Here is a 27,235-nt window from a genome sequence, read left to right as displayed (position 1 = left end):
TTCCCGTGTATATCCAAAAGGGGTTTTGGCTCAATAGCCTGAATTCACAATTTCATTCAGTCAGCCAGGTTTGTAATTCAGATCTGTTGTGTTCCAGAGAATGTTTTCATCTCTGAAAGTGAGAGTTTCAAGAAGTGGAAATGCTGTTGCACACTACGATTGATTTGTCTGCATTTGTGTAAATTAGCTTAAGGTATTAATATAAAAAGTAGGGAGCTGCATCTAATGATTTTTTTGGGGTAATCTGAACCATCTGCCTCTAGATATTAAGGAGTTCACTCTTTAATCCAGATTATGGCTGACAAACTGGTTTTGGCATTCACGTTTCACTAGCATTGTGCCCTTCAAGAGCTGATGGGGCTGTAGGAACTCTCTTGCTTATAGTTGCTGCTTTTGAGAAGGTGTTCGGTTTGGTTTGGCTTTGTTGTAGTTGTTTGCTTGTAGCTCCTTTTTCCTTGAAGATGGCTTTTCTAATGAAAAGTATGTTGAGCAACCAGGTAAAGAATTTGGGACTTGGAGGTGGAGGGGAAGAAAGCAAAGAAGAAAGCACTCCTTCTGATCCAGCAGCAGCTGCAGGAATGACCAGAGAGGAGTATGAGGAGTATCAAAAGCAAATGGTTGAGGAGAAGTGAGTACCTGTTCCGTTATTATCAGTATGGGGCTGATTGCTGGTAACTTTGTGCAGATAAAGATAACCCCAGAAGAAGCCGAACATTCAGCGCTCTTCCCTTTCCTTAAAGCAGATGAACCTTTGCTAAAGAGACTTTACAAAATAAAAGTTCACCAACTGGAAATGATAAATACTATGCATGTCATCTGTCCGCCTGTGTCCCCTGCCCCCCCCAACTCTCTCTGTGCTTTCCTCCTATCTCCACACCTTGATAGGCTGGATTCATTCCTAGTTGATGTTACTTTAGCTGTCATTTATCCATAGGTACAAGCTGTTGTTCAGGAGTTAATTCTAAAACATGTATGATTTGTTCACCTAGAACTCGGTGTGGATACACTTTCAGTACTCAGTCTTTTATCTGTCTGCATCTGCTATGGCAGACAGTGAGTCTCACAAGCAGTGAGTGCTGCTTCGAACGGATGACATTTATCTAGATAAAAGCTTTGAGATGATTATTTTTTGTAGTTGCATTTTTCAGTTTGGTTTTTCTTTTGCAAACTACAAAATCAGAACTTTTCACCTGATGAATCTCAATCTTTGACTGTAACTACAGTTTTTACCACTTGCTGTGTTTAAATATCAAACCAGAAGTAAAATAGAGGACGTGACGAGTGGGAGTTCAAATCATACATAATTATAAATAAACGCTTGACTTTTAAATCTCAAATGCATCTGCTCCTGTAATGGTCAATTACATAATGGTTGTGTAAATCCTTCGTGTAAGATGATTATAGGTGAAAGGTTAATGACTGACGGCATTGAGGTATCCAGGTCTGTATTTAGCAACCCTTTCTGTCATAAACCCCTGAATGGTATCCTTTGCTTTGGAACAGAATACAGGTTTTGCTGTGCCTTTTGTCAAGGCATATTTAAAAGGGAGAGAGCCGCCTGGCAGCAGGAAGATGCTGGATTGAAACCGAGACTCAAAACAGTGTTCCTGGGATAGGGAAACTGCTTGGAAAAAGGATTACTTTTGCCAGGTTTTCAAGTGTGGCATGTGTGTTACACACTGACCCTACTGAGGAATCTGTGCAGTACTTTGGAAAGTATGTTTGGAACCATGGTAGGAGCATAGGAAGTACTTCCAAAGAGGACAAAATGTGTGTGCAAGAAAGCACAAATTGCTGTGTCCTGTGCAGAAACAAACCAGTGGCTTGTGCTGGCAGTCTGCACCACTACATAGAGTTTGCTTCCAGCATCACAAGAGTTCAAGCACGAGGTGACTACCATTTTGTGCTGTACCTCATAGGCTGTCACACAGCTACTCTTATAGCCATTTCCTGTACCTGCACCACGTCGTGTTCCAGGGAGTGATTAGATCCTCCAGAACAAAAAGGCTTAAGATTCGGCCAGGCATTGGTGGGAGATGGGCTGAGTGAGCTTTGCCAGGTCTTTCCCTGATGCCAGGACAAGTGAAAAGCTCCAGTCTACCTGAGCAGAAAATCCCCTCCTGCCCCCCAGCCTCAAAGGACACCTGAAGGGATGTGCAGTAATGCTGCACACACACTGCCCTGTGGGAACGTAGCCCAGTACTGACTGTGGCTGCTAATGGCTCCTCTGGAGGAGTGGGCAGGCTGAGAAACAGGGAAAATATTCCAGAGAGGCTTGAAACAATCTTGCTGTCAATGAGTGGCTGAAAGCAGCTTAGATGGTTTCCAGTTAATCTATTGTTCTGAAACAATAAAAGCATGCAGAAAAGTCATAGATGACAGAGATCATCCCAGGCTATTAAAAACGATGATGGAGAGACAACTTCCAGCTCCAGTACCCTACACCACTGAGGTTTGGAAGCTGGGCAGTTTTGATGCTTGTTTTGTTTCCATTACTGTCTCCTGTGGAGAATGGACTCCAGGACAGATAGACTTGGTCTGAGCCAGAAAGACTATTCTGCCATTGTATGTGTGGTGGTATACTGAGAATGTCCCATTTGTAGAACAGGAGAACTGACAGGCAGCTGTGTAAGTGCCCCCATGGAATAAACAAGGAATAAGTATAACTGCCCTGTTGTGCTTTTTGGAGTTGTTCATTGTTACAGTGAGCAGTAACAGCTGGTACAGATAGAAACTCCAGGCAAGAAGTTTATCCTTCCCAATTGGTTTGTCTTGTCTTCTTCACAGGACTCAAGGGAACTGTTCTGAGAACAAGCAGCAGGGTGGGAATTCTGGCCCCTTAGCATCACTTTATTGGTATCAATAATTACTCCTCCTGTGCCTTTGGACAAGATCCATAACTTTGGCAATAGCTCCTCTGTGTAGCTTTATGCAGCCAAGCAACTGGTTCAGTGTAAAAGACTCTGTTTTACTGGTATCCTGAAACACTTTTTCTGACTTCCAGGATGGAAAGAGATGCAGCATTTGCACAGAAAAAAGCAGAGCGAGCCTGTCTGAGGGTTCATCTGAGGGAAAAGTACAGACTCCCCAAGGTAAGCCTGCAGTTCCTGACCTCCTTCTGTGGCCGACTTTGGAAACAAACTGCCAGCACAAACTGCCTTCGCTAGTGGGATCCCCACTGCAGCTCAGTACAGAGATGGAGGAGGCCAGAGCCATGGTTTTCCCTGGCCATTGCTGTTTTTCTCTGCTCAGTAGGTGAATCTAACAGCAAGGCACCGTAGAGCCCTACATGATGGAATCAATGAAGCAGAAGTCACTAAAGTTTCCTGGGAAGCAAGGAACTGCAGGTTGGAGGGTTGTCTTTGTTAGAGTCAACACTGAGACAGGTCTCAGAGATCTGTGTAGTTCCAGAGGCTGTGTTCAGACCCTTCTGAGAGGGGAGCAGACCCTAACCCTAATGGGGGTTAATTATTCTACTATGTACATAACATTTCTTGATTTTTGTGTTCTGATCTCTTATGTTCCTTTGGTTTAGCCCCATATGCTGTGTTACTCTGCACTACTTGCACCATGACACAGGTTCTGCAGTTGCTGTTGTTGACTTCATAGATTTACTGGGAAAGGGGGAAAGTTTAAGAGCTGCTTCCTTCCACCCTGACACAGACGGGTACACCATGTGTTCCCATAGCCTGGGATACCACAGAGAGCCTTCCCTCTTCTAAAACCTGGATTGCATCCATCCCTGAGCTTCAGTCTGTGTGCAGGCAGTGAAAAAAGCTTATTTCTGCTAAGTCTTTGGAGGCTAAGGGTTGCATAGGCTCCTTACTCATAGGTTGTTAAAGGGTCATGTGAGTTCTCCTAGGAATAACTAATCTGAGAATGGTGGTGCTTTAGATGCTACTAAACTGCTTTTAGCCTGCTCACTCCTTCATTGCTTGTAAAGGATTTCTAACGAGGTTTCCTTGTCCAGCTTCATTAGATGTCTTTATCTTACAGTTGTGTCAAGTCTGACTTCAGGGACTTGCTGAAAATGTGTTATTTGAGCAAATGCCTTATGTATCAAATAATGGCTGCTACCTGGAGTCCCCTGGTTGCTGTTCCCTTTGCGGGCAGTGTTCTGGTGCTCTGATCTGTGCCCCTGGGTTTTCTCAGAGAGGAGGGACCCATGAAGTCACCTGTGCTCAGGAAGTGCTCAGATGCTGTCAATACGAACTACAAATGAGGGGTTTGCAGTGTGTTTGATGCTGTTGCCAAGCCAGAGGCCCTCTAGTGCCACGTTCATCATACTGCACCACTCTTCATCCTTGGCTTGAGCCCTCGAGGCCGCTCACAGTTTGCATGAGGAGTGGCTCAGCCTTGGGACTCAGATGAAGTTGTACCACCTGGATTTAACCCTTCGGACAGGCCTTATAAACAGGGTGGAAATGTCTTTTCGCTGACTTTGCAAGCGTGGGTTTTTGCAGCCGAATCCTTGGTGGGTGACTGCGAGAAAGAGAAGTGCTCTTTTAAAAGGATGGTTTGAGACTGGTACTGGGGGGGAGCAAGAGGAGCAAACACTGAGGCTCTCCAGTCAGTTAAGCTGCCTCTGCTCACCCTCTGGGCGCATCAGTGTTGAACAAAGCTTTCATCAGCAGGTCTGCAGTGAGCACCCTCCTCTGTAACAGCTCCTCTCAGATCAGCTGCTCTGTCAGGATGTCCGACTGTTAAACTCAGCTGAAGGCACAGTTCGTTGTCTTAAAGAGTGAAGGGACCCCTTCCACTGGAGCAGCTGCTCCAAGCCCCTGTGTGCAACCTGAGCACTGCCAGGGATGGGGCAGCCACAGCTGCTCTGGGCACCCTGTGCCAGTGCCTCAGCACCCTCACAGGGTGAGCCTAAGAGCTCATCTCAGTCTCCCCTTTTGCATCTTAAAGCCATCCCTCCTTGTCCTGTCCCTAAGTGCCCTTCATATATAGGAGTAGAAGGAGCAAGGGCAGATTATATGCTGATGCTTGTCTGTATTCATCAGTTGCAATATACCAGTTGTTCTATGAGCCATGGGTGCTCAGCATAGTGACAAGACAAGAAAGTGTATCTTGAGGGTGAGTTTAATTACAGAAAGATTAATTATGAAAAAGAAAAGTACCAGATCTGAAGTGGTTGATTGGATTGCAGGTCTAAAACTCTAAACACCAGCATTTTCATTAGCAGCTGAGCAATAAAATATCATTAGGCTTTGTTTTCCTGTAGGAGGTGTGTGCTGAGCCAGCTCCGGAGCAGCAGTAGTTCCAAAGGCTTCAGGACCACTTGGTGCCTAGCTCTCAACTCCAAGTTATGGCAGCTTTGGTGTCTCTGGTTTTGAAAGTCTCCCATTTGTAGTGTTCCATTCAGTTCTGAGGTGGTGTTTAGGTCTCTGCAGTCACCCTTGGTGACGTGTCCAACGAGCACACTGCCACCTCACTGTACTCGAGAGCATGCTGTGGTCATCTGCCCCATCTCCACAGGATATTGACTTTGGTGTACACGGTGCACTTTGGGGGCTAGATTGCAGTAACAACAATAGGAGGCTTGCCTCCCAGGACAGGAGCTCTCAGCCAGCTAAGAAGATATTAAGCATCTACTCATCTTTGCTGATGTGGAGTGCTTGCAAGTGAATTATGCAGGATATGCTTTTTGGCATTTGTGTCTACCTCTGTAGCACTTCTTGAATGAAGGTCTGCTTTCCTTTTGTCAGCCCTTGTGAAAACATAAGTTATATCAGGAAGAAAATGAAATGATGATGTGCATGCTGATAAAAATTCAACTCTGATACATTCTGGCAGCAAAATGCTCTCAGATGTGTGATAATGCATTCATTATTTTGAAAAATGAAAGTCATTTCAGGTAGCTTAGTAGGGGATAGAAACCCTGAATATTACCAGTATCAATCACTAGCACACATTGTAAATGAAAGCATGAAATTCAAGACTAAGCAGGGCCCCTTTTTCAGTGCAAAAGCTAACGCTCCATGCTCTCTGGGCCAGATTTATAAGAGAAAGCAGTCCCTTAATGAACCTAATCCTATTAACAGAATTGTCAACTTAGGTTTGTCATCAGAAAGATGTTTGTAGCCATGAGATGTTTGATCTATGGACAACTTTTTCATCCCCAGAGTATTCAATACTTCACCTCTATGTGAAATATTTCAATAAAATAAATACAGAAATAAATATTATTATAATTAAAAAAAAAACATCAAATTCTCTTAATCATTTCTGTTTCCTGACCTGAGATCAGTAATCAATTACTTCCTGCAAGGTCTAAACACAGGGATGTGAGTTGATGATGCCTGGAGAGGAGCATCTGACAACAGGCCTGTCCAAAGACCTCATCTGCAGTATGGCAACCTCAGGGCATGCATACTGACCCCCAGCACCCCTTTCACATCACTGGTACCCACCATGTCACCTCAACTGCTGCTGCTCCTGTCAGCCTATTGCCACAGCAGTGCTGGGGGTTGTGCTGTGCTCTATGAGTTTCTGACACCTCGGGAAGGGACTGTGTCATCTGCTCCATGCAGGTGGATCCCTTCCCTAGTCAGCGCACTTGTGTGGGCACTGCTCTGTGAGATGCTGTTACTGAGCAGCAGGATGTTTCTCATTCACTGATATTTAGAGAGAAAGAGTATTCGGATGCAATCAGGTGTCTTTTCAATGACAAGTGCTGCTGTAGACATTAAAAAGGAAAGTTTTCTCCCCGTGAAAGGGGCTGTAGTCATGTAATCTCTTGGTCTATTGTGTTATGATGGGAATATTGTCAAGGCTTGATTTCATGAATAGCACCATTCCAGAATTAAAGGGTTTTTTCCTCGTATGCAGCCCTTGCATAGGCTCTAACTGTGCTGCGGGGGATGCACATTGACCAGGCAGGAACAGAAACTTGGCTCAGGGGAAGCTCTTCATAAAGCATACAGGCTTTAGATAAGCATCTGAAAACAAGCATTTGCTAAGCTTGAAGAAGAGCAGGGGCTGTTGGCACATAGCAGGCTGGTAAGTGGGGTAACTGGAGGACTTAGACAACAAAAGAGAGGATGGAGGTTGGGTGTGAGCCTGAGAAAGCAAAAGGAGGTGGGAGAAGGAACTGGATAAGCAATTAGAAGAGCTGAGCTACAGCAAGTGCTGAATTCTTTTGCTGATCTAAATGATTTTTAGACCAGAGTGAAACAGCTGTGGAAAAATGGAATCACTGTGAGTGTCAGGAGCAGTGGGAACAGGATTGCTCCTGTTCCTGCATAGGAAGATGCCTATGAGGCCCTGACAGCTGGGGTGTTGAGCAGCTTCCGCACACCTTCCTGTGCTCCAAACTGGGATCCTCGTGTAGGGATGCACAAATGGGTGTTTGGGAGTGGGAGACAAGGCTGCTGCTTGCAACCTGTGGCTCCTTGTACCTACCTGTGAGGTACCTGCAGCCCTTGCATGGCACAGCCGGCTTGGGGCTGCTGCATTACTTGCCAGAAATCCCACTCGCAGTCAAGGCAGGATGAATTCTGATTTTGTATGTAACTGGAACATTATAGGTGATGAATCACAGGGTGAGGTCTGGATTCACCTGCCCAAAGGATCTTTGCACATAGGCATAGGTAAATCTTACGATAGGGTAAGGTAGACATAAGGGAAGCAGTTCATCACACAGTGATGCTGGAAACCATTTGGCTCCCCTGTGGGTTACTCTGTGAACTTTGATCTCTTCTGTTTACAGCCTTCATATAGGCAGATTTAGGCTGTATTTAGATTACAGACTGTGTTTTCTGTTTACACTTGTGTATCATGTATACAGAAAGAAGTCTGTGTTATATTGCACCTCTAACTAGATGGATGTGAGTGACTACTCAGGGTCAAAGAATATTAGCAGTCACTAGGCTGTGTTACCTATGCTGTTGGATTGTCAGAATAGTGTCTGACCCAGTTTTGGCCTGGGCACTCTCCCAGGCACTTCCCAGGGCTGGTCTTGGAGTTAGGACAGGCATTCCCAGTGGGCAGTTAGAGGGGACCACCTTGTTTGGTAGGGCAAGAGAGCTCAGTGGCATTGCAGTGGGTTGCTCGGGGCCAGCTGGCCTTGGGGCAAGACACCAGTGCCAGGCATATTTAATTTACTAGAATAGATGTGTTCTCAGAGATACTGAAAGTGTGGCTGAACACTTGCAGGGACCTGGAGACTGTGAGGACTGGAGGCCAGCCAGTCCAGTGCAGGTTTGGCAGGGTCCAGAGAGGCTTTCTGTATGGGTTTGTTAGAGTCCACAGTCCCAGCTGTCCTGTCCATGAGCTCTGTCTGTTTTGGGTGCCCTCTATAGTCCAAGCTGAATGTGTTCTGATGGAGGGCAGTGCCTCTAGCACTGTCCAAGCCCTCTCTGGCCTTCAGCAAGGCACAGTCCCCACATAGGTCCAGCTGGAACAGTTGGGATCTGCACACTCTGATTGCAGGCTGCTGTCTGCAGCTAACGGACACAGCACCACATTTCTGGCCCTGACTTCCAGAAGTGTGAGCCTGGAGCTTGCAGACTCACTGTGTGTTTGCACTTGCAGCATCAGCCTGACTTTGAGAACATCCTTGTGAGAAAACACTGGAACTTATTTCCACCAGACTTAAAAACCAAACCAAACCCGGCAGGTAAAATCAGGAACTTAATCCTGCATTTCCATTTCAAATCCAAGTAACAGGACGAGTTCTGGCAAAGCTTAGAAGAAAGAGAAGAGGCCACAGACATCTTAGGTACTGTGGTTGAGCAGCCCTGCCCTGTTGAAGCTCATACTCGGTCTGTTCAAGGACAGACCAAATGCAAAGTGGGTAGAGGCAGGTGACCTGAGCAGAATTGTGCTACTTTAGATTGTATTAGATTGTGCTACTTTAGACTGCATCTGAATGTGTTCTTCTTTGATCAGAGACCACTGTGAACAACAAACTGGGCTTCTGGAGGGCAGGGGGCTTTGGGGCAACAGCATGCCAAACAACTGTTCATGTTGCCAAAGTGGCCTTTGTGTGCACTGTATAAAGAACACTTTTGCCAGTTGGGATATTGTTTCTAGCAGCAAGCGTCACCCAAAGGAGCCAAGAGACATCCCTACTTGTTTTAGCCACATAGTAGTAACTATCATGATACACTCCTCCATATTTTCCTAACAAATATGAGGAGAAATGAGGTTAATCAGTACAGCTATTGCAAATAGAAAGCAGTGTAAATACACATCACAGTAAATAGTGGCTATACAGTCAAGCATCCCAGTCTGCCTGTCTTGCTAGGGCCCAAACTACACAGACATTGCTCATATACATCCTCCCATTCATTCTTGCATTCATTCATTCATGCAAACTCGAGACCTCGCTCACTTTCAAAAACACCTCCTGCTGATAGCATTGCTGCTTATTCATATCAGGCCTTTGCTGCTGTCATGCTTCATTTTGGAGATGTAATGAGGCATTAATGCTTATCTTTGATGTGTGAACTGTGTCAAAATATCCTGTTCTTCTGAGCTCTAGATGCAGCAGAATCCACCATAAAATGTGAACAAAATCACTATTGTTTAGGAACTGACACAGCCCCACTGATGGAGCGTTTCAGTGGGCAGGCAGGAAGCGAGTGTGTGTAGTACTTGCTGCAGCTCAGCCCTTCTAATTGCTTACCCAGTTCCTTCTGTCTCCTTTTGCTTTCTCAGACTCACACCCAACCTTCATCCTCTCTTTTGTTGTCTAAGTCCTCCGGTTACCCCACTTCAACCAGCACATTATGTGCCAGCAGCCCCTGCTCTTCTTTACAGCTCAGGGATGCCAATCAAAGACCTAGATACAGCTTAGATGCAGTTTGGGGAAGATGGAGACCTTTGTTTCCAGTATTTCTTTCCTAAGTTTAATGCATCTTTCTTCAGGAAAGCATCAGTTTAGTGCTGATATCTAAAAAGCACACACCAACAAATACATAGGGAAACGATAGCCACACAGTTCTTCTAAAGCTTCTGCTTCATGGACTGAATCACACAACAGATGACAGTCTATTGTGGCACATCTTTGGTGGATGCGAGTAACCTGTGGCTTTCCTGCAGTATCAGCATGTTGCCACAGTTAACACATGTGGCAAAGCCTTCAAAAATGGCAAATGCCACTGAGGGCTTTGTTTGAGAACTCCTGACACCTCAGAACAACTACTGAAACCCTTCAGAGAGAGACCTGAGAAACCTTCCCACTTGTATGGGGGCTCCTGAGTTCACAGCTTGGACTGAAGCATCTGTGCCGATGGTTTTGTTCTCCTTAAAACCAATAGAACCCCCAAACAACTGACAAGGAGAGGCTCAGGGGTAGATCCTGGGGCAGCAGAAAGGCTCTCATGCACTGTCCTTGTTTTCTGCTCTTTGTACCAGAGTGAATTGGATGAGAATCAAATACAGATGGCTGGAGATGATGTGGGTTTGCCAGAAGACCTGCAGAAGATGGTGGCAGAAGATCAAGTGGAGGAAGAGGACAAGGACTCTATCCTGGGGCAGCTGCAGAACATCCAGAATATGGACATGGATGCCATCAAAGAAAAAGCACAAGCTACCTTCACTGAAATCAAACAGGCTGCAGAGCAGAAGTGTTCTGTGATGTAGAAGAGGTCCAAGGGTTATGACTTCAGCCTTGTCTCAGAGGGGCTGGGCTGCAGAGTGAGGGCAGGCTGAGGAATGCACTTAGCTCTATAGCATTAAATGTAAATATAGAAAAGAGAGAGAGACTTAAAACCCCAAAGGGGGGGGGGGGGGGGGGAATGACATGCTGTGACTTCAGTGTGAAGCTAGAGCTGAGCATCACTTTTTAACAGAGCATTTTTCCCCATAGAAAAAAAATAGCTTCAAGAAAGCAGACAGTGGGAAAAAACGTGCCTTCTTCATGTTGTCAAGGTGATCAGGATGCTGTTAAATGTGTAGTGAGAAACAATGTGCTTCTGGTGCACAACATACAGGCAGTCACTCATTTAATAGTGCTTTCAGCAAGAAATCTGTCTCTTTCTAACAAACCCATGGGTATTTCAAACATTTGGACACAACCAGGATTCCACTGCTGCCATTTCTGCTGAAAGTCCTTTAAAATATGGTTTTGACCATCTCTGTTCTCAATACAGCAAAAGGCTAAAGTGAAGCGTTTAACTCTACAGCCTGGGACAAAAGTGGCACTGTATGAGCAGGGGCTTGCAGGGAACCAAGGCTGGGTAGCTATCCATGAAGCATGATCAGGCAGCAACACAGACTTCTCCAGGCTGCTTTAATGTCTCTTGGCTTCAAGTGCTGGTCAAACACCAAGAGACAGCAGAGGCCCCCAGCTTGGCTGCTCTGTGCCAGATTCTGGGGCTTGGGTACCAGCAAATCACTGGTAGAGGCTACGGTGAAAGTCAGCTCCCAGGAGCATCAGTCAGCCTGTGCTGGGAGCTTGCACAGCTGTAGTCACCATGCATGACAACCCACCCCAGAGCTGTACAGCCCACGCACATGGATGCTGTACACAGTGCTACTCCTGAGCCTAGCAAAGGAAGGACTTTGCATGCTCTCCCAAAAGCTAGCCTGTGAATGAAGTTTGCAGATGAGCACATGTAGCACCTTCCTACAGGTTTGTAAGTCTCTTTCTCTCTTCCTCCACCCAATCAAGTAAAAGTGTTCATTTTAAATGAATTCATGCACTAAACACGGTTTGGTTTGTCTCCTTTCTCTCTTTTCCTGACACGTTTTTCTTTCGTCTTTTTACCCTTTTCCTTTTCCTCTCTTCTGGAGACGTTGGACCTGTCCTCCATGGGACAGCTCTTTGTAGGGGGGTTCTTGGGTGCAAGAGATCATCTTGGAAAAGCTCTTTCAGCAATCACTGTTCAAATATAAGCTGCATAGACTTGTTTGAGAACCTGTTATCAAGTATTTTCCCCAGTGCAGTCCTATGAAATGTGCCTTTTCTTCTTGCTCACTTCTTTCTTACTTAAGAAACACAGAAGTTGCCAAGTTTTCCTTCCTCACTCTTTTCCAGAGGATGCCCTGGTCCATTTAGAGACAAATGCCAGTGGCTCTCACATTGCAACAGGTCATTTCTTCAGTGGGGAAGTTCAGCATGTTCATCAAGCATCAGGGCTAGCAAATGCTAGCTTGGTTTCAAACACTGCCTAAACCCACCAAGACGTCTGATGTACTTTCTGTCTCTCGGGGTCCTGCTCTCAGGTGTCATCAGACAATTTGTCTGTGTGGAAAGAGGTTTGTGAGGATCAATCCACTTCCCTCTGTATTTGTATCAATCTGGTAGGTGTCTATGCTGTTCTGGTACTTCACAGACTGAATTATCTCACCCACAAAACACAAACCTGAACCTTTCAATCTTTGAATTAAAATGTGTCTGGGACATCCTGGAGATCTTCCTGGAAGCACCTGGAGGTTTGAAGGAGCTGATTACATTTGGGATCACCCTGCTCATGGTTTCAGAGGTCAGAGAAGAAAGTACAACCAAAATCACCCAACAAGTGATTAATCAGGTTCCAAGAGCCTGCTGGGGCTGGCAGGAGTGAGTGGAGCTGGGGGGCAGCTGCAGGACAGGCTCACTCCCATGCTTAGTGAGGCTGCTCCCAGCCCTGGCTGTACTGACCAGGGGAGGGACAAATGGATGTGTACATATGTGCACGCACATATGCGCATGCATGCAGGTGTACATGTCTGTGTGTGTGTCTCTGTGTGTGTGCTGCATGGAAAAGGAGCAGATTAAAGTGTTAGGTCACATGGGAGCTACTGCTGGACGGACCCTACCTGGGATTTGAGTTCTTATAGTTAATAGGATCGCTGGAGCTCAAGGCCGTCATCCCATCAGGATAAATGTCTCTAGTGCCCACTTTTAAGCAATCCGAATTCAATTAGGCTAATTGGAAAACAAGTAAAGAAGGATTGCATTAATATAGCCTTATAGCATGAACCCACACTCCCTGTCTCCGGAGGGATGGCTGAGTGTGGTGAGCCCAGCCCAGCTGCTCCCCAACCAGCAAGGGCTGCCCTGCTCCCCGAGCAGCCACAGCCCACCCTGTACCCACAGCCAGGACGTGGGGCAGCACAGCCCATAGCGGCTCAGGCTCTGTGCTGCCCTCCCCATGAGAGTCCAACCTGCCACAGAGCACCTTGGAACTGGTGCAGAAAACACAAGCAGGGCAGGCACAAATCGCACCAGAAAGCAAGCAGGAGGTGACTGTCAAGGAGTGAGTGCTGCAGTGATGGGGACACAGCAGCTGCTTCACACCCTGTGCTTTGAGAAGGTTCTTATGCTGCACGCTGAGGAGATTCTGGGTAGAAATAAAGGCAAAGTGAGTTCTTTCAGGTGTTAATCTGTTGGGGACACAGAGTATGCAAAGTGCGGTGGGTGCAGGTTCCCTAGCATGACGTATGTCCCAGGTGACCCTGGCAGCAGAGGGTTCAGCTGACAGCTCACACATTAGACACAAAGGGGGATATTCAGTTACCTTTCTTTGCCATCCTAACATCTCTGTGTCAGTCTATGATTACCAGAGGAACTGTTAGACTTCCTCTCCCCAGAGCAATGCAGTTCCACCACACTCTGTGCCTGAAGCAAAGCCAGAGGGAAAGGATGGAGCCGGAGCTGGAGGGGCCAGGGCTGTGTCTTGTCCCTGCATTTGACAGTTTTGACAGGTGACCTAAAAGCAGCATCTGTACCAGGCCACAAGTAAAGCCCATTCCCAAGTTTGCCCAGGGCTTCTGGAGGGCCAGGGCCTTTTGTGCTGGTTGCAGTGCCATGAAACCCCAGGACCAAATTAGCAGAAATTAGGGACATTGCACAGTTCATTCATCTTCACTAATAGAGTTCTTGGGAAACACACATGTAGATTAAAGGAACACAATGGCCCCTGGCTGATTGCTTTGAGTACCCTCCAATGCCCCTACAATGGTATTGACTTGCTTTTCATATTGTGCACAAAAGCCACACTAACCTTTTCTTGTCTCTTCTGTTGGCCTCTTCCCTCTTTGCCAATGGATGGCTGAGTTCTTTCAGCCCCAGCCCCCCAGAGCAGTGAGTAAGGCAAAGCTCACCTGGAGCCAGGAAAAGCTGAGCACTTCCACAAGGAATTAACTTTGGAATAGCAGACCAAAAACAGGTGGGCACCGGCAGAGGCAAACCTTTGGTTTGAAGTGCTTCCTCTGGGAAGAAACTACACAGAATGCATCCTGCTGGGGCAGGGAGGGAAAGATGCAGACCTGTTGAGAGAGCTCACACCTTTTATTAGACCAGTTGATAGGTCTGGAAGCAGCAGCGGCAGTGTCCATTCACATACACTCTCCTCAGGCTTGAAACAGAAGAATCTCCAAATCTGAGTGCAGGCTGAAAACCACTCTGGATGTTACTGTCACTTCGCTTGATGCTGCAGGGGAATTTGCAAGTGCTACCATGGAAGAGTGACAAACTGAAAAGCAGGATAAATACTGCTCCAGGAAGGAGGACTTTGGAGGCAGAAGACATGAGGCCATTGCCTGGTTAAGTACTGTGCCAAGTCCAAGTCCTCCATCAGGCCAAGCACTAAGGGAGGGTTGGGACTTGGCTCTCTGCCTTACCTCCAAAAGCATTCTGTGGTCTCCCATGAAGCCCTCCAGCCTCCCACCCTACTCCTGTCCCAGAGGACAAGACCACAGGGTCTGTCCCATACCAGTATCTTGGAAAGTGTCCTCAGAAAGCCAGTGCTTTCCCTGTGAAGTCTGAGCCCACCTCCTTCTGCAGAATCCATCCCCCCCCCCCCCCCAAAAAAAAAGCCAGCACGCACCTTCACAAGGTCTTGAAGGCAGAGCCCAGCAGGGAACCAGAGAACCAGCTTTTACCCTCAGTGCGTTTTACCCTCGCATTTGACATGGGATAGTGCCACGGCATCCTCCTGCATGCCATCCCTTGAGGGGCTGCCTATAAAACCGATGCCAGGGACGGATCTAGGCTGGAGCTAAGTGGGAGGAAGTCCGAGCGGCTCCCAGAGCCCGCAGAGCAGCTCAGGGCTGAGCCCCACCGAGAGCTGGCCCCGGCTCCAACCCCTCCGTGGACCGGAGCCTCTCCCCCCGCCGGCGGCTCCCGGCCTGTCCCGATCGGTGCCACGACGGTTTCCGACGGCAGCTCCGGGCCCGCCCCGCCTCGCGGGCCCTGGATGGCATCTCCCGGCGCCGTCTGGGGCCGGCAGCAGGGTCTGCGGGGCGGGGCGGGGGGGCCGCGGGGCTGCCCTCCCTCCGTGCCGAGCGGCGCGGGGGCCTCGCCTGCCCCTTCACCCACCGCCCCCCGCCCTCCTCCCCCGCCCCGAGGAGGCTCCGTGCCAGAGCTGCCCGCACCGCCCCGGGGCCGGGCGGGAGCGCAGCTCCGAGCCGGGGCCGCGGCCCGACAGCCCCATGCACCCTCCCGGCGCCCCGCTCGCCATGGCCGACGGCGCCTTCTCGCTGTCCGCGCAGGCGGCGCGGAGCCCCGGAGGGAACCCGTCGAGGCTGCACAGCATCGAGGCCATCCTGGGCTTCCCCAAGGAGGACGGGATGCTCGGGCCCTTCCCCCCCGACGGCAGCGCCAAGGACGGGGACCGGCGCTGTGCCCGGCACTGCCTGCCCAGGGTCACCGGGGAGCCGCCGCCGGCCGAGCCCCAGGCCCGAGCCGAGCGCTTCCAAGGTGAGCGCGGCGGGCGGGAGGGGCGGACGGGTGAAGGGGCCGGCGGAGAGCTCTCCCTCCGGTGACAGCCGGTGTTCCCCCCAGAGCCCTACTGCCCCGGCAGCGCCAGCCCCGAGCTGCCCGCCGGCAGCGGCGGCGAGGCGAAGCCGTCGGACGAGGAGCAGCCCAAGAAGAAGCACCGGCGGAACCGCACCACCTTCACCACGTACCAGCTCCACGAGCTGGAGCGCGCCTTCGAGAAGTCCCACTACCCCGACGTGTACAGCCGCGAGGAGCTCGCCATGAAGGTCAACCTGCCCGAGGTCCGCGTCCAGGTAACGCCTGCACCGGCAGCAACCGGCCCCCGAGCCCAGCCCGGCCCCGCACCGACCGCTGCGTGCGGAGCGGCCCCACGGGGCTGCAGCGAGGGCCGTTCTCCGTCCGGCAGCCGCTACCGCTGCCCTCTGGCTGGTGTGACCCGGCCCGGGGCAGCCGGAACGGTTGTGAGCCAGGGCGGCGGCGGCTGAGCCGGGCAGGCAAGGCAGGAGGGCGGGCAGGGGAGCAGGACGGGCAGGGGAGCAGGACAGGCAGGGGAACAGGACGGGCAGGGGAGCAGGACGGGCAGGGGAACAGGACGGGCAGGGGAGCAGGACGGGCAGAGGAGCAGGATGGGCAGGGGAACAGGACGGGCAGGGGAGCAGGACGGGCAGGGGAACAGGACGGGCAGGGGAGCAGGACGGGCAGAGGAGCAGGATGGGCAGGGGAACAGGACGGGCAGGGGAGCAGGACGGGCAGGGGAACAGGACGGGCAGGGCAGCAGGACAGGCAGGGGAACAGGACGGGCAGGGGAGCAGGACAGGCAGAGGAGCAGGACAGGCAGGGGAGCAGGACGGGCAGGGGAACAGGACGGGCAGGGCAGCAGGACGAGCAGGGGAACAGGACAGGCAGGGCAGCAGGACGGCCTGGCCGAGCCCCGGCTCACGCTGCTCTGCTCTCCCCGCAGCCGGGCTCCCTGCCGAGCGCAGGGCTGTGGGGTTGCCGAGCCGAGGGGCAGTGCGGCCGAGCCCCTCCGGCCGCAGCTCCGTGTGCCCCACTTGCTCTGTTCCGTGGGCACCGCTGCAGCTGGGGCACAGCCGCTGCCCTCCGCGGGGGCAGCTGGTCCGCCCAGTGCCATCCCGGCTAACGCTGTTCTGCCCGGTGCCATCCCAGCTAACGCTGCTCTGCCCGGTGCCATCCCAGCTAACGCTGCTCTGCCCGGTGCCATCCCGGCTAACGCCGCTGTGCCCGGTGCCATCCCGGCTAACGCAGCTCTGCCCGGTGCCATCCCGGCTAATGCCGCTCTGCCCGGTGCTATCCCGGGTAACGCCGCTCTGCCCGGTACCATCCCAACTAACACTGCTCTGCCCGGTGCCATCCCAGCTAACGCTCTGCCCGGTGCCATCCTGGCTAACGCTGCTCTGCCCGGTGCCATCCCAGCTAACACCGCTCTGCCCGGTGCCATCCCTGCTAACGCTGCTCTGCCCGGTGCCATCCTGGCTAATGCTGCTCTGCCCGGTGCCATCCCTGCTAACGCTGCTCTGGCCGGTGCCATCCCGGCTAACGCTGCTCTGCCCGGTGCCATCCCTGCTAACGCTGCTCTGCCCGGTGCCATCCTGGCTAATGCTGCTCTGCCTGCAGGTTTGGTTTCAGAACAGACGGGCCAAGTGGAGGCGGCAGGAGAAGCTGGAAGTGACCTCCATGAAGCTGCAGGACTCTCCCATCCTCTCCTTCAACCGCTCACCACAGGCAGCACCCATGGGTCCTCTCAGCAGCAACCTGCCCCTGGAGACGTGGCTGAGCCCACCCGTGCCCAGCAGCACAGCCCTGCAGAGCCTGCCTGGCTTCGTGTCCTCACCGCAGAGCCTGCCAGGCACCTACACCCCTCCACCCTTCCTGAACTCGCCAGCAGTGACCCACGCGCTGCAGCCGCTGGGGGCTATGGGGCCACCACCACCGTACCAATGTGGAGCCACCTTTGTGGACAAGTTCCCCCTGGACGAGGCAGACCCCAGGAACACCAGCATTGCTGCCCTGCGGCTGAAGGCCAAGGAGCACATCCAGTCCATGGGCAAACCCTGGCAGACAATCTGAGCTCCCTCTTCTGCCCCGGCAGAAACCCGCAGGGAAGGCTGCTGCTGGGACGCCCAAGGGACCCCCTGGCCCTGCTCTTGCTCTGTGCACAGCCAGGTGAAAGGGGGTGTCCCTTGCTCAGCCTTTCCCCCACGCCTTGACTTGCTCTGTATTCTGTGGTCCTTTTAACTCCCTTTTCCACCTGCCCTGCAGAGTTAGGGCCTGATCATAGCTTAGAAAACAGCCTTTGCTCTCCCTCCTTGGCTGGACACTTTAGTTGCAATAAAAGCTGCAGTAGGGTGAGGAGCTGTGTAAGGTGGCTGGAAACCGAGGCCTGCGTTACCTGGGGAGGGTTTTCTGCTGCACCCCCACATGGCACATCCTGCGTGAGGGCTGTGTGTGGTGCTGTGCACCCCAATGGGCTGCTTGGACCTGGTCTGTGCTGCTGGGAGAACGGGGCTGGGACAGGCCTGGCTGGGGCAGATGGAGCTGCTGGGCACTGGGAGCACGGAGCTGTCAGCAGCACCCACAGGGTGATCCTGCCCAGTGCAGCCCCAGGAGCCAGAGCGGTGCTGAGCTGGCTCCTCTGCATGCACAGTGCCCATCACCAGGCTGCTGAAACTAAAACTGTGGCATCTTTCTTTTCCATTATCTCCGTTACTGCCTGTAATGGGGCTGAGAAGCTGTAATGAAACACCCTTCTCCTCCGCTGGGCACAGGGTGCTCTACACACTCGGGAGGTTGTGGCAATTAACGTTTCTCATTAGGGAAGAGAGAAGGATGCACAAGTGCCCTCATTGTGTCCTGGGGATGATTCAATGCAGACTGGGACCTCTCCTTTCACCATTTCCCACTCGTTGTGGCCAGACAAAGGCTGGCGTCTAATTATATTTTCCCAATCTGTGCGTATCTTTTAGGAGTCCTGTCAGGAACAAGTATGTCAGCTTTGTTCAGCTTCACTTCAGAGAGCTTTTTAACCTCAGACAGCAGTTTCTAAACATCCCTTCACAGCCTCCTCCTCAGCAGCCCCCACCTATTGTCTGCAGAGCTTCTCTTACAGATAATAATAGGAATCCCTCTATTTTGAGATGCCTTTTCCTCTCTCCCAGCGTCCCTGCGGATCCAACCTGCTCTGGAGCAGAGCTCATGCTGTGCCTGGGCTTCTCTTCCCTGAGCTGTTCTGCTCCAGGGGGTGCAGGGAGCCCCACTGAACTGAGGGGGATGTAGCCCTGCTTGGACACGGTGTATGGCTGCTGTGTGTACAACCATGGTGGTGCCCAGTACACTGCTCTTTGCTGCTGTGTGTACAACCATAGTGGTGCCCAGCCTTCCCAGTACACTGCTCTTTGCTGCTGTGTGTACAACCATGGTGGTGCCCAGCCTTCCCAGTACACTGCTCTTTGCTGCTGTGTGTACAACCATGGTGGTGCCCAGCCTTCCCAGTACACTGCTGCTGTGTGTACAACCATGGTGGTTCCCAGCCTTCCCAGTACACTGCTGCTGTGTGTACAACCATGGTGGTGCCCAGCCTTCCCAGTACACTGCTCTTTGCTGCTGTGTGTACAACCATGGTGGTGCCCAGCCTTCCCAGTACACTGCTGCTGTGTGTACAACCATGGTGGTTCCCAGCCTTCCCAGTACACTGCTCTTTGCTGCTGTGTGTACAACCATGGTGGTGCCCAGCCTTCCCAGTACACTGCTGCTGTGTGTACAACCATGGTGGTTCCCAGCCTTCCCAGTACACTGCTCTTTGCTTCCCTGCTGCTAGGGACAGACTGTTGCTCTCAGAACCAGGGACTTTGCTAACTCTGAGGAGGCCTCAGTGAGCTCAGGGGAAGCAGGAGAAGAACAAACCTGTTCTGTTGGGTTCAGGTCTCAGTCCAGCAGAGCTTTCCCAGGTGAGCTCTGTGGCATCACCAACGGTGCTACAGATGGAGGGATCTCTTGGTGTGCTCCACAAGTGCCCGCACACCCCTGGCTGCGTCAGTAGCGACACACACTAACGAATGATGGCGCAGGCTCCATGTGCTCTTCCTCCTCCTCGCCATGGGAACAATCCCTCTTGTCATTACTCGGCTGTGGTCCAGCTGTGGCTCTGATGCCCAAAGCCCTCCTGAGTGCAAGCACATTCAACTGGCGCCCGATTCCTGCCTGTGCTTATTGCTCTTGATGAGCAAATAAACCCCGAGATGTCAGGGATGTTGTTCCCCATTCTGACAGCCCTGCCCTCCCTCCCTGCCTCTGGTTCTGAGCCTCTAAAGACTTTGGAACCTCCCACCCAACATTCTGATCAGTGCTGGCATCAGCACTGGTGCTTGGGGATAACACTAGAGAAGAGTATGACAGGATAGCAGAAAACAAACCAGATCCTCACTTCCATTACGGTCCTGGGAGTAAGCAGTGACAGACAAGCTGTGAGGATTGCTCTTTTACTGACATACAAGCAGGTCTTGTGTTATACATTGCACATGTGAGCCTTGTCATGCATGAACTGCTGTCACATCCTTCCAGGAAAGCTATCAGTTTATTGCTGAAGAGTTAGACAGCCAAGCAGAAGTGGGCACAGGCAGGTAAATATTGCCCAGCCAAAGACAGGGACAGAGGCACGCAGGAAATCAGGGCTCCCTTGTGCCCTGCCTGCTTGTCTGTGCTCCCCTCAAACTGTCCCAGGCCATTTTAAAAGCTCATTTGTTCATTTTGTTGTAAATATCTTCTCCTTAATTGGGTGCTGAGTCTAATAATCCTGTTGTTAACTGTACAATAGCAGTCAGAGTTAATGACCCATTAGTGATTAATTCCTTAAACAGCATCTAATTGCTGACTGTAAAACCTTTTCTTAAAAGTGGATTAAATCATCTAGATCCTTAACCACTTCTTTACTCCAACTTTGCTAAGGCTCTTACATGGCCTGTTCCCAGTGATCTAGCTCTTCTTTTGCTTAAACTGTATTAGCAAGGGAGTATTTTTAGTGTCTGTATTTGTATTCTTTGCATCATCTGAATAAGGGATAAAAGAAATAGTGGAAATGCTAAGAACTGTACTCTGCAAGGAGCGATTGCAGACAGTGAACGTTGTTCCCTTTAGGGAGAGGTGAACTTGTAGGACAGGGTTTGTCAGTGGTCACAGCAGCACATAGGGTTTGGTGAAGAAGCTGTGAGGAGTTGTGAGAGCTTTCCCAAGAGTAGCTGTTTTGTTGTGAGCAGTAGGGATGGGCACACATCCCTGTGTTACACATGGAACTGTCTGGTGTGCATCTGCTGCAAAGCTCTGGCCATCTCTGCACCTGTAGCAGTGTCTCCACTGGCAAAGGAGGTTAATCCCGGGTAGTTCTCATTAAGATGTGAACACAGACAGGTAGACAGACCCCTGTTCATGAGGAGTCTTTCCCTTAGGCCTGGCTGCCTTTGCCCAGCTCAGAAATCCCAGGCTCAGCACACACAAGTGTAAAGCTTTGCACAGGTCAGTGCTATGAGCTGAGGGACAGAAGACTCACCACAAACAGCTTTGAAGGTCTCTGAATACACAGTTATCAGGCAAATGCCCTCATGGAGCTGTCCTGCGGGCACCGTGCTCAGCAGAATGTGTGTTCTGATCTCTGCCTTCCCACCGCTGCTCCAAACCCTGTCAGAACCCAAGCAGCCTTGCAAAGACACCTGACCTATTTAAGCCACGGCGGGTCTGGCATGGAGACCAGCTCGGTTGGTTTCCAGCAGCGCCAGGCTGGCTCTGGCCAGGGCCAACCCTCCATCCCTGCCGGACGGGCTCGGGACACCCTTGCAGTTCATTGGGTGCTGTCTGCGGGACGGGGGAGCCCCATTCTACCTGCAGGGAAACTGAGGCACAGGTTTGTCCTCTCCGGGTGTCCTGGCCGAGCACGGGGGTGGCAAAGGCCTTGGGTGGAGGTGCTCAGGGTCCCTGCACTGAGCCGGGATCCGCACCCACGGCAGGACCGGGAGCACCTGAGCTCCCTCCTCCGCCGGGACCGGCCGGGCGCCGACAGCGGCGCGATGTCTCCGCCTTGTGGACACGGAAGGAACTTCACCTGAACCGCCCATAGAACCATGGAATACAGGCTGCAATAGACCTTCAAAGCCAACAAAAGCCACAGCCTTTCCTTCCAGGAGAGATGGGAAAGCCTCTGAATCACCTTTTGTGGCCCTTTATTGCACTCTCTTTGGTTTGCCTATGTACCCATTGTACTGGGATGCCCAGAACAAACCCTGTAGGGGTGTCCTCACTAGTGCTGAGCACTGTCACTTCTTCACCCAGCTCTCCTTTGCTCTATGCTGAGCTTGTTCTCCTGGGAGGCAACACTCCTGCTACAGTCTCAGGGGGGTGTACAGTGGTACTGGACCTGCTAACGCACGGCTAGGGATGCGTGGGGATGCTGAGCTGCCACATCACCTCCAGTCAGAGGAGGAGGCAGCATGTCTTCCAGCAGATCCCCTCGCTGCCTGCATGTGAGGGAGCACCACACACTCCATACCTTAGGAAGGCTGTGTCAGATCCCCCCACTGCCTGCATGTGAGGGAGCACCACACACTCCATACCTTAGGAAGGCTGTGTCAGATCCCCCACTGCCTGCATGTGAGGGAGCACCACACACTCCATACCTTAGGAAGGCTGTGTCAGATCCCCCCGAGTGATAAAAAACTACAGAGCAGGGAGCAATTCAGTTGGAGAAGAGCTTCCCTGGGAATGAATCATTCTGTTGTTCCTTTGTTACTGGCTGTGGCACAGCCCATTTCCATTTTATTAACCCAAATGAGAGTATAAAGTCAGCCTTTTGTTGGTACTATTTATTGTGAATGTGGAAATGTCATCTAGGTTTGAACTAAGAGATGAACTGATTAGATAAGTCATATCATTAATTGGAAGACCCTTCCATGACAATTAAATATATCATTCAAGTGAGAAAATGCAGCCTGGTAGTAAAGAGTTTAGTCACTGCTTGAACATACAAGAATATGTGTATTTAGGTATTTTACACCAAGGAAATCTTGTTTACAGAAAAGAGACCTTGTTAATTATCTGATGCAATCAAGTGCTTGCGAAATATAGTCTCTTATTGAAAGTATTCCACTTCTTGATGACTTAGAGACCTTCCTTCAGCTTGGAGCGCTCTCTTTCATATCCACAGCTTGAAGCAGATAGTCCATCATCTAATCAGAAGAGAAGAATATTGTTTATAGAGCAATCCTGGAGAAAGTAATTCGCTAAGTTAATGATATAGATATCATGATATAGATCTGCTCTGTGCGTTCACATCACAAGTGCATTCCCAATAATCTGCCCAAACTAGCCCTTGCTCTGGGTAGTCACATAGCAAACACATTCCTAATCATCTTCCCAAAATAGACCTCATTTGTCTCAGTTAGTGTAATACCCAACTGCCAAAGCATGAGGAAAGTCATCCTCCCGAAGAATCTGCCTGCATCTCATTTATATAGTGTCTCATTAATGTTTAACTAAACCAAGCCATAGAAACAATTTAAAGCTTTGTTACTTTTACTTAGTATAAACCAAGTGCCTAACCTGTAGGAGAGAGTTCCTGTCTGATCTTTACCTACTTTACCTGTCATTTATTCACAGGCAAGACCTTAATTTGCCTGCTAATATCTGAAAACAGAAGAAATCAACTGAGGTGACCACTGTAGGCCTAGTTCTCAGAACTGTTGTGCTAATTCCTTTGGCTTTGTGGACTATTTGTGTGTTACTGCATCTTTCCTACTCCAAATGAGTCTTTTAGACAGACTTTATTATTATTGTTGTTGAGAAATGTACAGCACAGTGTGGCCATCAGTGGTGAACAATGCACTGAATGAGTTTGACCTAACAAGCAAGACCCTGATCTGGCTTACCTGAAGTACATCTCTGTATTTACTCCTGCTATGTGTCTGTATCTTGTTCTGCAGCCTTTAGCATGGGGGATTTCTGTTCTTAAACTTAGAATTCAGAGTTTGACTTAAATCTGCTAAATGTGAATGAGTCCATGAAGCAAAGTCATCTTCCCAATGCAGCTTGCCTTCACTCCCATTCAGTGGATGGGAACACAGAGCTGCACACACACAGCCATCAGCACCTCTGCAGGTGCATGCTCAGCCTACAGACAGCACCCACAGCCCCCTCGCTGGTGATCCGGTCCTGGGATGGCTGTTCCATCTGCTGATGATGGTTTTGGTCACATTTCAATGCCTCAATCCAAAAGGCCATTTCACAGTGAGCAGTAGCCCACTGGAAATACAGTATCTCACCCCTCCTAGAGCAGTTCCTGTTTCAAACTCAAACACAATATGGCTGGAGAAGTATTTAATGCCAAGTACAAGGTTCCTATGTGCACCACACCATCATCACCAGCTTGCTTCCCTCAGGCAAACAGCTACATCAACCATTCCTGTACACAGGGCTCCTGTGTGAGCTGTGGGGCAGCAGCACCTTAAACAAGGGGGATGTCTAACTGTGCAACACAGAACCCCTCACACCCAAGGAAATCTAGAGTCACAGAATCCAAATGCTGTTGTATCCCTGTGTACGCATGTGACTGACGTTCATAGGTACCAGAATTACACCTTCATAAACACGGCCTCCTCTGTTAAAAATAATAATGATCATGATCTAAATATCTATCACAGCCCTGAAGAAAAGCAAAGCACATTCCTTCTGATCTTCATCCGGAAGACAGACTTCAAGCAGACACAAACTTAACCATCGGGTGCTGGGAAAACCAATAAAACACACTTATCTGTCTGGGCTGCAGATAATCAGGTATCCGTGTCCAGCAGCTGGAAAGCACAGGGTACCTACTACTCATACTACTCTTATGATTATGTTTTACTTTAAGATAGAGACATAGTAACTGTTGAATGCTGGATATCAAAGCTTTGGTGGCAAAATGAGGTTCTGCAAGTCATTATATATCCTACTCACACAGAAGACAGTTTCAGTAGAACTCTAATCACTGGAGAATCTGGATATTTAAGACAATGATCTCATTATTCCATGTATATGTTCAAAGTCTGAGCACAAAAATGCAGGGTAAGAGAACACACACTTGGAAGTGTTTACACTTACCAGGGACAACTTTCAGCCTTTGTAAGCACAGTTCATTACAGAGTCAATAATATATATAATATATATAAACATAGAATCACAGACTGGTTTGGGTTGAGGGCACCTTAAAGCTCATCCAGTTCCAAACCCCCTGCTGCAGGCAGGGACACCTTCCAGTAGCTCAGGTTGCTCCAAGCCCCGTCCAGCCTGGTCTTGAACACTGCCAGGGATGAGGCAATCAAGATAATCACTACTCAGTAAAGCAGTCTTCAAGAGCAGACACTTTACTGAATGACCAGTGCACAAGATGCATTTCTGCTGCTTTTCTGGACAACCCACAAGCTGGAAGCTGGTCTGTTACCGTACAATGACAGTGAACATATGGAGTGTTTGTACAGGTTTGTCCTTACTTACATTTTTCCAGCTGCTGTTGTCATCTGCATCCCAGGTACTCCTGGTGTACCAGGGGAGCCCTCCTTTGATAACATGAGCACTTTTATTTTCACTCCTTTCCAGCAGCCGTAGCAAATACTTGGACATTTCCTCCCACTGCAGGTAGTCTTCCAGCTGCTTCATGTTCTCAGGTAATGCTGACAATGGGGTCTTGTTTTCTTCTTCGTAAGCATAAGGGAAATCTCCAGTGCTCTTCTTCCCCATTAGATGCCCTGGAACAACAATTATGGTGGCATGAAATTACCCAAGACTGGTACAGATTTGGTTGCTCGAGCATCAGCTGGAAGATGGAACTGATGGACAGCATGGGGGGAATGACACAGGCAAAGCACAACTGGAAATGTCACACACAATTTCCCACATCTTTTATTGTCAGAGAAAAAGTTGCTGAGAAAAGGCAGAGAACCCCAAGCATTGTGCCTGGGACCAGAGGCATGCACCTGGTGAGATTGCTGGAATAACAAGTGGATGGAGACTCACAGAATCAGCTCTGTTGGAAAAGACCTTTAAGATCATTGAGTCCAACCGTAAGAAGCAGGCTTGAGACGTTCCCTGCCTTGACATGCCGTGTGGGAACTGCGGCGTAAGGCTATGTTCTGGTGCCTTTCTAGGAGCTAAACTGGGTGCACGTTTGACACACCGCTCTTTGTGGTCACCAAACTGGAACCATAGCTGGCTTTAGGTTGCACAGGAGGTTACTAGGACGGGGAGGGTGAGGAGCGGCGCCGGAGGAGCCCCCGCTGAGCGCCCCGGGGCTTCCCCAGGTGCCGACAGCTCCTGCTGTGCTCCGGGTTCCCGTTCCAGGGAGGGCAGCGGTAGCAGCATCATCCCCCCCCCGACGGTGGGGACAGGGACGCTCGGTTGGACGCCGGGAACCCGGAGCCGCCGTCGGGGCCGGACGGACACTTACCCACAGCCCAGTGGCTGCCGCGGGGGTAGATCCTGGAGAGCGCGGGGGATCCGCCGGGCAGGACGGGAGCAGAGCTGCCCTGAGCCGCCAGCAGAGCCAGCGCCAGCAGCGGCAGAGCTCCGGACCGCCGAGGGCTGCCGCCGCCCATCCTGCCGCCCCGGGGCCGCGAGGTCCGGCTGACGGGTACCGCTGCCGGTACCGGTACCCCTACCGCTGCCGGTACCGCTACTGGTACCGGTACCCCTACCGCTGCCGGTACCGCTGCCGGTACCGGTACCCCTACCCCTGCCGGTACCGCTGCCGGTACTGCTACTGGTACCGGTACCCCTACCCCTGCCGCTACCCCTACCGCTGCCGGTACCGCTACTGCTGCCGGTGCCGGTACCCCTACCCCTACCGGTTCCGCTGCCGCCGCCGCCGCCCATTTATACGGAGCAGGGACCGGGCGCGAGCGGGAGCTCCTGACGCCTCCTCGCGGGGCTGCGGCCGCCCCCGGCCCCCGCCCGCTCCCGCCCCGTCGGGGGGGGCCCGTTCCTGCGCCCGCAGCCCCGGGAGCCGCTCCCGTGTGCCCGTCCCGTGCGGGGCCGCAGGGCTGCGATATGGGACAGCAGGGGCAGGTTTAACGAGGGCTTGTAGCGTGTTCCAGGGTTCTCCAGCGGGAGGGATGGATGTGAGGAGCCAGGCTCACAGGGGAGCAGCGCTTGAGGCTCACAGGGGAGCAGCGCCTGAGGCTCACAGGGGAGCAGCGCCTGAGGCTCACAGGGGAGCAGCGCTTGAGGCTCACAGGGGAGCAGCACTTGAGGCTCACAGGGGAGCAGCACCTGAGGCTCACAGGGGAGCAGCGCCTGAGGCTCACAGGGGAGCAGCGCTTGAGGCTCACAGGGGAGCAGCACTTGAGGCTCACAGGGGAGCAGCGCCTGAGGCTCACAGGGGAGCAGCACTTGAGGCTCACAGGGGAGCAGCACTTGAGGCTCACAGGGGAGCAGCGCTTGAGGCTCACAGGGGAGCAGCACTTGAGGCTCACAGGGGAGCAGCGCTTGAGGCTCACAGGGGAGCAGCGCTTGAGGCTCACAGGGGAGCAGCACTTGAGGCTCACA

At 51.2% G+C, this 27,235-nt stretch overlaps 3 protein-coding genes across 3 annotated transcripts; 2 read left to right on the top strand and 1 right to left on the bottom strand.

Moving 5' to 3' along the window:
* The first annotated feature begins 461 nt into the window (after positions 1-461).
* LOC117438200 (complexin-4) lies at positions 462-10,614 on the top strand. Its single transcript, XM_034073687.1, has 3 exons — positions 462-628; positions 3,005-3,092; positions 10,366-10,614. The coding sequence occupies exons 1-3, from the start codon at positions 462-464 to the stop codon at positions 10,591-10,593; spliced, it is 483 nt and encodes a 160-aa protein (XP_033929578.1). The 3' UTR covers positions 10,594-10,614.
* A 4,755-nt stretch (positions 10,615-15,369) lies between these two features.
* Positions 15,370-17,984, top strand: LOC101867847 (retinal homeobox protein Rx2). The gene is given in 4 exon segments (XM_034073673.1): positions 15,370-15,569; positions 15,571-15,637; positions 15,706-15,951; positions 17,294-17,984. Coding segments are annotated over 4 exon segments (966 nt in total). The 3' UTR covers positions 17,747-17,984.
* A 4,525-nt stretch (positions 17,985-22,509) lies between these two features.
* On the bottom strand, positions 22,510-26,347 carry LOC117438194 (gastrin-releasing peptide-like). The gene is made up of 3 exons (XM_034073676.1): positions 26,139-26,347; positions 25,190-25,440; positions 22,510-22,887 (listed from the first exon to the last, which is right to left on the bottom strand). The coding sequence occupies exons 1-3, from the start codon at positions 26,284-26,286 to the stop codon at positions 22,834-22,836; spliced, it is 453 nt and encodes a 150-aa protein (XP_033929567.1). The 5' UTR covers positions 26,287-26,347; the 3' UTR covers positions 22,510-22,833.
* Between the last annotated feature and the right edge of the window lie 888 nt (positions 26,348-27,235).

The sequence above is a fragment of the Melopsittacus undulatus genome, assembly GCF_012275295.1.
Source record: "Melopsittacus undulatus isolate bMelUnd1 chromosome W unlocalized genomic scaffold, bMelUnd1.mat.Z SUPER_W_unloc_1, whole genome shotgun sequence".
Classification (NCBI taxonomy): domain Eukaryota; kingdom Metazoa; phylum Chordata; class Aves; order Psittaciformes; family Psittaculidae; genus Melopsittacus; species Melopsittacus undulatus.
The sequence above is the reverse complement of the archived record's forward strand: the minus strand, read 5'-3'. Positions and strand labels throughout refer to the sequence as shown.

Coding starts and splice junctions, on each gene's coding strand:
- LOC117438200 (XM_034073687.1), top strand. CDS start 462: ATGGCTTTTCTAATGAAAAGTATGTTGAGCAACCAGGTAAAGAATTTG. Junction 629..3,004: donor AAGCAAATGGTTGAGGAGAA/GTGAGTACCTGT, acceptor TCTGACTTCCAG/GATGGAAAGAGATGCAGCAT. Junction 3,093..10,365: donor AAAAGTACAGACTCCCCAAG/GTAAGCCTGCAG, acceptor TCTTTGTACCAG/AGTGAATTGGATGAGAATCA.
- LOC117438194 (XM_034073676.1), bottom strand. CDS start 26,286: ATGGGCGGCGGCAGCCCTCGGCGGTCCGGAGCTCTGCCGCTGCTGGCG. Junction 25,441..26,138: donor CGGCAGCCACTGGGCTGTGG/GTAAGTGTCCGT, acceptor TTGTTGTTCCAG/GGCATCTAATGGGGAAGAAG. Junction 22,888..25,189: donor ACAACAGCAGCTGGAAAAAT/GTAAGTAAGGAC, acceptor TCTTCTGATTAG/ATGATGGACTATCTGCTTCA.